General features: G+C 43.2%; 1 protein-coding gene across 1 annotated transcript; it reads left to right on the top strand.

The window, feature by feature from the left end:
- Nucleotides 1-4,244: 4,244 nt before the first annotated feature.
- Nucleotides 4,245-5,174, top strand: LOC100347877 (olfactory receptor 2T27-like). Its single transcript, XM_089334611.1, has one exon. It carries the CDS (start codon nucleotides 4,245-4,247, stop codon nucleotides 5,172-5,174), a length of 930 nt encoding a protein of 309 aa, XP_089190737.1.
- The last annotated feature ends 6,746 nt before the right edge of the window (nucleotides 5,175-11,920 follow it).

The raw sequence follows: 11,920 nt of genomic DNA, 5'->3' as shown, positions 1-11,920 counted from the left end.
GGGTTCAGCATGGGGGTCACAATGGTGCCAAGCACAGCTCCTATCTGGTCTTGCTTAGGTGTGTGGGAAGAATCTGGTGTCAGGTGGACGAACATGGCCTGACCAAAGAAGAGACTCACCACTGTCAGGTGGGAGCAGCAGGTAGTCAGAGCTTTGTGCCTCCCAAGAGGATTGTCACTCTTGCAGCTGAGAGTCACGATGGGCTTTGGGCAATGTGTTGTCCCAGGAGAATTTACTTCCTCAAGCAATTCAGAGCCCCTGGGTGCCTCTGATCCTGGGCTGCCTTCCCTGGGGGTCTCTCCCTTATGGTGCACCTCTGGCCTGATGCCCTTTAGCTATTAAATGCATAGAGACACTAAAAGGTAGCTGTAATTACTCAGCAAGCAAACATAACCCTAGGCGGTGACTGTTTTTCAGAGGAGGTCTCTAAACTCCCTGTGCTATGTCTGGGTCTACACTAATTGAAGCCTGGGGAAGGATTCCCATGAGACACCCCTGCAGTATTCCCAAGGTCTGTGCACATGGTGGCTATGGAAGGATCTGTTCTGATCAGAACTGGGCACGGAGCCCTCCCATGTTCAAATCAGACCTGAACTGGGAGTAGAGCAGAAAGGAGTTCATCCTTGGCATCGGCTGTGAGATGTCGAAAATCAGTTTTCTCAAGACAAAAATTGCCTAATGAAATCTAGAACACCATGTGACATGAGCAGACAGTTTCAACAACCTGTTGCTTACCAGGTAGCAGAAAAACAGGGCCTTCAGGGAGAAGAGGGAGCAGGGGGCCTGACGGCTTCATACAACAATTCCTAGCCAGGCTTTAAGTTCCTTGTCCATTCTTCCAGTTCTCTAACTGCTGGCTTGTGGCAGAACTCATTGAACAGAAGGAGCAGGTAAGTGTGGACCAATGAAAGGGCAGCGAACTCCCCAAAGATGGCCATGGTGGCAGGGGGCCTTGCTTTGAGAAGTGGAACAGGTAGGCAGTGTAAGGAAATGTGCAGTGGTGCAGAGAAATACACACAAGACCAGGAGGGAGAGTGGGGTCCTGAGAGAGGCTGGCTCTGAAGACCATGCCCAGGATTTGTATTTGTTCAGCACTGTCAGGGAGCATGGGGAGGGCACATCATTGTGACCCTCTCTGTTCAGGGTCCTCAAGATTTCACAGAGGCCAAGGCCAGGATCCATGGATGAAGCCTGCAGAGCACTCTGCCTCTTGGTCTGTTCTCTCAGTGTCATTAGTGCTGCTGGAGCCATCACTCTCATTAACATGCTCTCCACCATCTGGCACTGCAGAGACAGCAATGCTGTCCTAGGCTGTACCTGTTTAGGAGAAGAACAGCCCTGACCCCTACGCAAAGGAGCCTTCTCTTCTTATACACTGTCTTCCAGAAGACGTGTTGAAGGCTAAATGGCGAGGGTAGACTTGTGGGTGGGGGCCCTCACTATAGGGTGATAGCGCACACTCACTATAGGGTGGGCCTCCTGTCAATCACATGGAAATGCTTCTGCCAGGACTGGAAACCCTTCATCGCAGAGCCCATGCAGTGGAGAAAGTGGAGTGTGCTGAGTTATTGACAGGAAATGTGACTTTCCCCAGAGAGCCTCTGCTGAGAGTCCCTTGAGGCCCTTTCACAGAATGAATTGAAAAATTTTCATTATCAGCCAAATTATGGTAGCTGCTTATTCCATTTCACATACTAAGTCCATAATTTTTCGTATTCAGTTTCTCCATGTAGTCTTAAACTTTGTCTTTGCACTTGAAAAAGCTCCTTAATAACACAAAGCAGTGGTCTTGTCCCTTTGTAAATCTTTCAGTTATTTTTTTATTGCAAATACAGTACAATACAATTTTGTTAAAATATTTTCAGGCATCTAAATGACTTTAAGACTCTGGGTTGGCAGCAGTTCTATCCAAGGCCAATATTAGCACCGTATTCTTCCATACCCCAGGAAAGCCCTAAAATCCCTGCGTTGATAACCACCGTTAGCTGAGCCCTCCCACAGAGTTAAACTACCTCTTCTTCTATTTCTAGAAAAAACTGAGGTTCTTGTGTAGATTTTTTGAGGAAAAAGACTTACATTTTGGCAGTGACTGTTGTGTAAGAATTGTGTTACTATACTGTCTGTGCACTATTTAGTCAAAACTGAGTCCTTATCTGAATGACTGCATAGTTTGCTACTGGACCACAATTTTGTAAATTATGTGTACAGGGTGTTTATCAGTAAATATTGATCCATCACACTTGCAAGAATGTACAGCGATCTTACAGATCAAATAAGAAACTCGAGTCTGATCATTGATCTACAAGCTCACAAATGTTGACAAAACTGTGCTGTTTCTAACATTAGCATCTGACTCACGGTTTACCACCTATTCCCATAAAATTTTATAATATTTTGAACATAAAGTATTACGTTTGGGTGCCTAATTTCCTATGGCATGATCATTTAACCATTGCAAAGAGCTTGTATGTGGGCACAGAAAGTCAACAGCTAATCACCGAGTGCATGCCACACGTGGTACTCAATGCTGTGCCCTCACAGAGGACTCAGTTACCCTGTGTTTGTCTCTATTTCCCACTGTCTGTCCACAATTCACCACCTCTGCAGTGGTTACTAAGCCTCCCAGATGGTAAGCTGTGAACATCAAGGTCTGGTTTACACAGAAGAGTTGAGACCATGGACCATTATTTAAAAAGCTATTTCACCCATCATTTCATTCCCCGGAGCAGGAAAAGTTTCTACTAAGGGTTGCATTTAAATGCCCAGGCCAGAGGTGCACCATGAGGGAGAGGCCACCAAGGAAGGCAGCCCAGGATCAGAGGCACCCAGGGACTCTGAATTGCTTGAGGAAGTAAATTCTCCTGGGACAACACATTGCCCAAAGTCCATTGTGACTCTCAGCTGCAAGAGTCTGCTTGGGAAAGCTCTGCTTTCCCACTGACTGTCAGACACAAGGCAATGTCTCAGCTCCATTATCTCAAATCAAGGAAGGCTCATGGGTATAATAAGGGGTCTCTAGTACCTTAGGTCAACAACAGCAGTGCCTGATGGCTGTGACTTAAGACAATGAAGGGCATTGTCAAGATACCCATGGGAAATCAACGCAGGGATTTTAGGGCTTTCCTGGGGTATGGAAGAATACGGTGCTAATATTGGCCTTGGATAGAACTGCTGCCAACCCAGAGTCTTAAAGTCATTTAGATGCCTGAAAATATTTTAACAAAATTGTATTGTACTGTATTTGCAATAAAAAAATAACTGAAAGATTTACAAAGGGACAAGACCACTGCTTTGTGTTATTAAGGAGCTTTTTCAAGTGCAAAGACAAAGTTTAAGACTACATGGAGAAACTGAATACGAAAAATTATGGACTTAGTATGTGAAATGGAATAAGCAGCTACCATAATTTGGCTGATAATGAAAATTTTTCAATTCATTCTGTGAAAGGGCCTCAAGGGACTCTCAGCAGAGGCTCTCTGGAGTAGAGGCAGAATAGGATCCTCACAACAGGAACACCCAAGACTTGAGGGAACCAGGGTCTAGCACATGGAAAATTCCAGAATTCAAGGGAAAGAACTGTTGACTTAGAAGTTATTGTCAGTCAAAGGAACTCAACACCAATTCGCCAAGATCATACCAACTGTAGGATGTGCCTTTGGTTATTTCTCATAAGGGTACTTTGATTTGATGGAGTCGTTCTTTTTTTTTTTATTATTGAGAAATAAGGCCTAATGTCAGAAGGATATGCACATGCTGGCAACAGTGAAGTGTATTCAGTGCTCCAATTTAATGACATGAATTTCTTCTTTTTAAAACTTTTATTTAATGAATATAAATTTCCAAAGTACAGCTTATGGATTACAATGGCTTCCACCCCATAACATCCCTCCCACCCGCAACCCTCCCCTTTCCCACTCCCCCTCCCCTTCCATTCACATCAAGATTCATTTTCTATTCTCTTTATATACAGAAGATCAGTTTAGCATACATTAAGTAAAGATTTCAACAGTTTGCTCCCACACAGAAACATAAAGTGAAAAATACTGTTTGAGTACTAGTTATGAAGTTGTTATTAATGTCTCCTTTACTGGAATATTCAGTTGCACAGCCTTGCCATGGGCCATGGGTGATGGAGAAGAGGACGCTGGACAGGAGACAAAAGCTACTTCAGTGAAGCACCACATTCCCTATGATATTATTCTCTTTGTAGATTTTCAGTCAAATAAGAAAATTTCCGAGAAACCATGGACCAGGACAATCAAACCTCAGCTGATTTTATCCTTCTGGGATTCTTTCCTGAGTTCAGGTACCCTGACCTCCTCATCATCCTACTCCTCGTCTTCTACATCCTTGCCTTGGCAGGAAACTCTGTCCTCATCCTGCTCATTGGCCTGGACGCCCGCCTCCACACCCCCATGTACTTCCTGCTCAGCCAGATGTCTGTCATTGATTTGATTTTCATCTCCAGCACAGTCCCCAAGACAGTCGCCAACTACTGCACAGGGAGTAAGAGCATTTCCTTCTTTGCGTGTGCTGCTCAGATGTTTTTCTTCCTCTCCCTTGGCCTTACTGAGTGCATGCTCCTGACCTTCATGGCCTACGACCGTTACGTGGCTGTCTGCAGCCCCCTGAGATATGCAGTCCTCATGCGGCCCAGGGTCTGTCTGCAGGTGACTGCCTTAGCCTGGGTTGGAGGTGCCCTTGGAGCCCTTGTCAACACTTGGTACCCAATGAGTTTTCCTATCTGTGGCCCCAGGGTGATTAATCACTACCTGTGTGAGATCCTGGCTATATTGAGAATGTCTTGTATAGACACATCAGTCTACGAGATGGTGAAATTTGTGTCAACGGTCACGTTTCTCCTGATCCCCTTTAGCCTCATTCTGGCCTCCTACATCCTCATCTTCCTCACTGTTCTCAAGATGAACTCTCCCAAGGGGAGGCACAAAGCTCTGACTACCTGCTGCTCCCACCTGACAGTGGTGAGTCTCTTCTTTGGTCAGGCCATGTTCGTCCACCTGACACCAGATTCTTCCCACACACCTAAGCAAGACCAGATAGGAGCTGTGCTTGGCACCATTGTGACCCCCATGCTGAACCCCCTCATCTACAGTCTGAGGAACAAGGAAGTGTTGGAAGCCCTAAAGAAGTGCATGGGAAGGTGTTGTGACTGAAAAATGTCCTCGCTCCCCACCGTCGCTCTCAGAAATGCCCCATCCTCAGTCTTAGGCATATCCGTGGTCAATTCAAATCCTAAGGTGCTGTTCTTGTCACATGAAAACACAACATGGTGCAGGAGCAGGGGCATATCAGCGTTCACACACACTGGCATTTGCTTGTCGGTGCGCTGTTGCTCTGAGAGTCGTAGTGGTGACTGTGGTTACTTATTAGCTTTTGGGGAATTTGTGTTGACGTTGCAGGTAACACCTGTGCAGAAATTAATGGTCTCTATCTCTTATTCCAACATCAGTGTATTGGATCACATTGTCAAGAACTGACTTGTGGTGAGTGTGTTTTCCTTGGAGTAAAAGACACCATTTGCAGTGCTTATATCCCATACTGAAGTGTTCTGTTCCTAGTTGTAGCTTCCTACTAACGCACAGCTCTGGATGCAGCAGGTGATGGCTCAATCAATTGGCTTCCTGTCACCCAGGGAGATTCAGATGGAATTTCCAGCTCCTGTTTCTGCGGTCCAGTCTTGGTCTTTGAAGACACTTAGGGAATGCACCAGTGAGTGGGCTCTTTCTCTCTCTCTTTCTCTCCATCTCATTTTTTTCAATAAAAAATTGTTTTGCATTCTAGAATAAATGACTAAGTGATTTTTCTCACTTCAGAATCCCTCTCCTCCTTACTCTTCTTATTCCACCCACTCACAAAACATCAAAGACCACTTATTCCATGAACTCTTCCTCTCTCTAAAGTCCTGTTTTCATATGTGCATTTCTCTAATGTAATACATAGAGTTTGTAATTCAAATCTTTTTCTTCTTTTATTTCTGATGTTTTATTACTTTTATTACTATGTTATTCTCAGGTTACAACCAGAGACAAACTGTATATGATCCAGTCAACTTAAATATTACTGAATGTTATGTCCCTGTGTCTTAAAAAGTTCAGTGCCTTATCAGTGCTTTCACAACTCCTGCTCTGTGCAGGAGTACTAATAGTCAACATGAAACAGACTCTGTTTTCAGACCAACAATGTACTCTTGGATCAGAGTACACATAGGACATTGCTTCCTAATCCCTCAATTTACAGAGAAAGATGTTTTCAGAGATAGGTATTGTGAAACTGGTGGGAAGCTAAACCAAATTCCTAAGGCAAATGGCTGTGGAATATAGAATGAAGCATCTAGTTTTTCATCTTCCAAAAGCAGCTTCACAAGTTACTTGGACAATCAGCACAGAGATAAACAGGAAACACATTCTCTCCCATTCTTGAAGCCAGTCATTGCAAAGAAATGACTAGATGGCACCTGTTGTTGAAGGTGGCAGTGAGGTCTGAACCCGATTCTCAAGACTTGGTTTTGGATCAGTTTTCTGGCTTGGACTGGTCAGGTGCCACTTCCTTCAGAATCTTTCTTAGTGAATATAAGTGACTGTTCATTAGCATTCTCTTCTTTTTCCTCTCTGCAGCCTTTTCTGGTAAGGGAACATAGTGAGTATCTATCTCAGATGAATTTCATATGGCTTGTGTTTTCAAGAGATAGCTGAATTTGAGAGAACTGTCCATGTCAACTAGGAAGGGCTCTTTCAAATCGAAGTTATTTGTGACTCTGGGGAAGACCCCAACCCGAGGCACTGCGATAGGTCCCAAGCAAGGTGCACCCAGTCTGTGAGCACCACGTAGCCCTGCACACATTGGAACACAGTGCACCCCTTGGGATGCAGCAACCATGGCCGGTGGCTGCTGTTCTGCTCCCTGTCCCATGGGGCCAAGCTGCGATGACCCCTCTACCACCTGCATGTCACACTCCAAAGAGGCTGCAAAAGAAGGTTTGCTGGTTGCCTCCTTGGCGCTATCACAGAAGTCACTGAGGAAGTCAACAATGTAAGCACCCTCATGTAAACAGAAAGCACAGGGAGTGAATTCTGGAGATGTTTAAGGGAGTGGCTAGGAATTACTTTTTCTCTTTCTTTTTTGTAATACATTTCACCATTTAAAAATTTTTCATTCATATGTTAGCATTGTTATTTGTAAAGCTAAGAAGAGAGCCTAACTTCATGATTCTATGAACATATTCTGTGTGTTATCTGAGGCTGCAGCTTGAAACAGTTATAGTTGGCCAGATTTTCACAGGGGTGTGAGATCTTCATGAAGCAGGAGGAGCAATAATAAAAATATAACATCACAAAATCATAACTCAACTTTAAGGATGACCTTTCAAGTTCCCTATTAGTACCCCGTCATTATTATCATCAGATCATGACTTCCAGAAATATTTATTAGAAGTTTACAAATCATGTGATATTTTATCCATAAATATAAAAATATTGAAAGTCAATTTATCAGGGCCAGCTTTGTGGCATAGTAGGTTAGGCCTCCACCTGCAGTGCTGGCATCCCATACGGGCTCCTTTTCAAGTCCCAGATGCTCCACTTCTGATCCAGCTCCCTACTGATGGCCTGAGAAAGCAGTGAAAGATGGCCCAAGTGCTTGGGCCCCTGCACCCAGGTGGGAGACCCAGAGGAGGCTCCTGGCTCCTGGCTTCAGATTGGCCCAACTCTAGTTGTGAACATCTGGGAGTGAACCAATGGATAGAAGGCCTCTTTATCTCTCTGTCTCTTTCTGTAATTCTGCCTCTCAAATGAATAAACAAATCTTTAAAAAAGAAATAGCTAAAGCCTCAGTTTCAAATAGTATAGTTTTCCATTGTAACACCCATTTGTTCTCCATAGAATTCCATTCTCTGGTGAAATTATCTCTCTTCCTATCCATTTTTCCATTTTCTTGAACATATTCTTTTTAAATTTTATCTAGTTTTATTTGGATATGACTGAAAAATTAAAAGTTTTATTTAGGATATGCAATGTCTTTTTTGGTATAAATATGATGTGTATAATGATTTGCACAATCAACATAATTATCACCCAACAACTAACACAATTAGACTTTGGGGTTAAGAATACATGAGATTGGGAACGGCGCTGTGGCGTAGTGGGTAAAGCCGCCGCCTACAGTGCCAGCATCCCAGTTTGAGTCCCAGCTGCTCCACTTCTGATCCAGCTCTCTGCTATGGCATGAGAAAGTAGTAGAAGATGGCCCAAGTCATTGGGCCCCTACACCCAAATGGGAGACCTGGAGGAAGTTCCTGGCTCCTGTCTTCAAATCGGTGCAGCTCTGGCCATTGCAGCCAATTGGAGAGTGAACCATCGGATGGAAGACCTCTCTCTCTCTCTCTCTGCCTCTCATATCTTTGTGTAAATCTGGCTTTCAAATAAATAAATAAATCTTTGAAAGAAAAAAGAATACATGAGGCCAGCGCCACAGCTCAATAGGCTAATCCTCCGCCCAGCGGCACCGGCACACAGGGTTCTAGTCCCGGTCAGGGCACCAGATTCTGTCCCGGTTGCCCCTCTTCCAGGCCAGCTCTCTGCTGTGGCCCAGGAGTGCAGTGGAGGATGGCCCAAGTGCTTGGGCCCTGCACACCATGGGAAACCAGGAGAAGCACCTGGCTCCTGCCTTCAGATCAGCGCGATGGCCACAGCGGCCATTGGAGGGTGAACCAATGGCAAAAGGAAGACCTTTCTCTCTGTTTCTCTCTCTCACTGTCCACTCTGCCTGTCAAAAAAAATATATACATGATATCTACTATCTCAGCATACTTTAAACATACTTTAAATATACAATTATTATTTTCCTACTCTAATATCTGCATCAATTTTTAATTTTGATTTTTAACAGATTCAATGTGCTTTGTAGGTATAATTCTAATAAAATAATGATATTCCCTTGCTTCCTCCCTTTTTCTCTCTCTCTCTGCCACCCTCTTTCCTTCTCCATTTCTTTTTTTTTTAGTTTTTGAGAGAGCATACTTTAAATTTACAGAACAGTAAAACAGTTTAACAGTTTACTGAATAAGAGGTTTAACAAGTAAAATGCAAAAAGACCTTAGTTTAGTGGTGATATTGACAGTGGCTATAGAAAATAATTGAAAGTAAAGATGAACATTTCACCCATGTACAGTGAATTTTAAAGTAATCGCAGATCACTTAAACTATAGTAGATTAATATTTTTTAAGATTTATTTATTTATTTGAGTGGCAGAGTTACAGAAAGAGAGAGAGAAAGAGAGAACTTCTAACCATTGGTTCACTCCCCAAATGTCTGCTACTGGTACTGGGCCAATCCAAATCCATGAACCTGGAGCTTCCTCCAGGTCCCCTACATGGGTGCAGGGGCCCAAGGACTTGGGCCATTTTCTGTTGCCCTCCCAGGCATACCAGCGAGGAGCCAGATCAGAAGTGGAGCAAGATGGTGGAATAGGAAGGGAGCACACTGATACTCCGGGAAGAGACAGTTTAATAAAAGTGGAGATACTGTAGGTTCAAGGAAGAGTAGGGGAAGAAACAGCAGAGGAAACTCTTCCTAAACTAGTGAGTATTTCAGTAATCAATACTTAGGAAGTAAGAGTTAGACAACAATATTTGTGATGTTTGTTCTACTAGTTGTATTCATGCTTAGTGCTTTGTTTTGAAAGGTAGAAGGCATGACCTTTTTTATTCTGCACTTAAATCCTCTGTGTGGTAGTTGTTACAGCCTTTCTCAAATCAGATTTGTTACATGTATTTACTTAGAAGTAAATTAAGTGGAGAGAAGCAAGATGGAGGAATAGGAAGGGAGCACACTGATAGTCTGGGAATAGACAGCTTAATAAAAGTGGAGATACTGCAGGTTCAAGGAAGTGTAGGGGAAGAAACAGCAGAGGAAACTCTTCTGGAACTAGTGATTCACGGTGGACCTGCCTGGAGGGTGTGGGAGCCCATGGCTCGGAACACCAACAGCAGAATCAATGCACCAGCGTTGGAACACGAGGTGAGCCAAACCTCAATAGCACGAGACACTGGCGGGAAAGTGGATAGAGGAGACTAGAGGGAACGAGCCATGAAACCCCATGGGAAAAAGTTCACCAGCCTAACAAGAAGATAGAGGGGAAAAAAAAGTGACCAGTATGGACATGAGTTTCTCTCCGATCACCTCTCAAAGGTGAGCAAGACAAAGAGCAGGCGCCATTTTGGACATACATCATAAGTGCCATAAGCAACTCCAGGAGAATTTGAGACCACACTGAGGGCAGAACAGATTCCCTGTGTGGTCCTTGGGAAAGAGCTTCAGCTCTCTGGCTCCTGTGGGTATATCATTCACCTGCTAACTACCTTTAATTCCGCTCAGCTGTGCAGAATTACTTCCCTTCTGAATCAAAAAAAAAAAAAAAAAAAGAAAGAGAGAGAGAGAGAGAGAGTGAGAGAAAGAGAGAGATTGACCATGCCTAACCTGGGAGTATCACCTTTGGCACACCCTTAACCCTGAGGAACCAAACAGAGCTCTGAGGCCACACCTATCTCAAGCCTCCAAGGCTCAATCAAAAGCAGACAGTCCATTTAATACAGTCATAGTTTAACAAGAAAAAAACACCACAGTGAGGGAAGAAGAATCCAAAGAATATCTCCACAATGCCAAGCAACAAATGCAGAAACCAAGGAAACAAGAACAAGGAAGACATTATGACACCCCCAAACGAACAAGACACACCAAGCCAAGATTATGAAGATGATGAGATAGTAGAAATACAAGATATGTATTTCAGAAAATTTAGGATAAGAACATAAAGAAGTTTTCAAAAACAAATGTTCGAGCTATGGCAATCCTTACTAGACAGGATAGAAAATCTCCTTCAAGAAAATGAAATCTTAAGGAGGAATCAGTAGAACAGGAAAGTGTGATAGTGAAGAGACATCAAAATGAAATGAAGAACTCAATAGATCAAATGACAAACACATTAGAGAGCCTTAAAAACAGAGTCAGTGAGACAGAAGAGAGAATATTGGACTTAGAAGACAGAGCACAGGAAAGTATACACTCAAACCAAAGAAAAGAAGAGGAAATTAGAAATCTAAAAAAATAGTGTTGGGAATCTACAGCATACTATAAAAAAAAAAAAAAAAAAAAAAAACAACATTCGGGTTCTAGGAGTTCCTGAAGGCATGGAGAGGAAGAAAGGATTCGAAGGCCTTTTTAGTGAGATACTAGCACAGAACTTCCCAGGTTTGGAGAAGGACAGAGATATCCTAGTACAGGAAGCTCATAGAACCCCTAGTAAACATGACCAAAAGAGATCCTCTCCACGACACGTTGTAATCAAAGTCACCACAGTGAAACATAAAGAAAAGATTCTAAAATCTGCAAGAGAGAAACGTCAGGTTACTCTCAAGGATCTCCAATTAGACTCACAGCAGACTTCTCATCAGAAATCCTACAGGCTAGAAGGGAATGGTGAGATATAGCCCAGGTACTAAGAGAGAAAAACTGCCAGCCCAGAATATTATATCCTGCAAAGCTATCATTTGTGAATGAAGGTGAAATAAAGACTTTTCATAGCAAACAGAAATTGAAAGAATTTGTTGCCACTCGTCCAGCCCTGTAAAAGATGCTTAAAGATGTGTTACACACAGAAACACAGAAACACGGTCATCAATATGAAAGAAGGTAAAGGAAGAAAACCTCACAGCAAAAGATCACAGGAAGTTCAAAGCATACATTAGAAAATATCTTTGGCTGATCAAGTCACCGTTTCCCATAGTGTCCATTTCACTTCAACAGGTTTCCTTTTTGGTGTTCAGTCAGTTGTCAGCGATCAGGGAGAACATATGGTATTTGTCCCTTTGGGACTGGCTTATTTCACTCAGCATGATGTGTTCCA

This window comes from Oryctolagus cuniculus, chromosome 6 (genome assembly GCF_051225735.1).
Source record: "Oryctolagus cuniculus isolate XC-2025 breed Fujian yellow rabbit chromosome 6, ASM5122573v1, whole genome shotgun sequence".
NCBI lineage: Eukaryota > Metazoa > Chordata > Mammalia > Lagomorpha > Leporidae > Oryctolagus > Oryctolagus cuniculus.
This window is presented reverse-complemented; position numbering and strand designations above follow the sequence as displayed.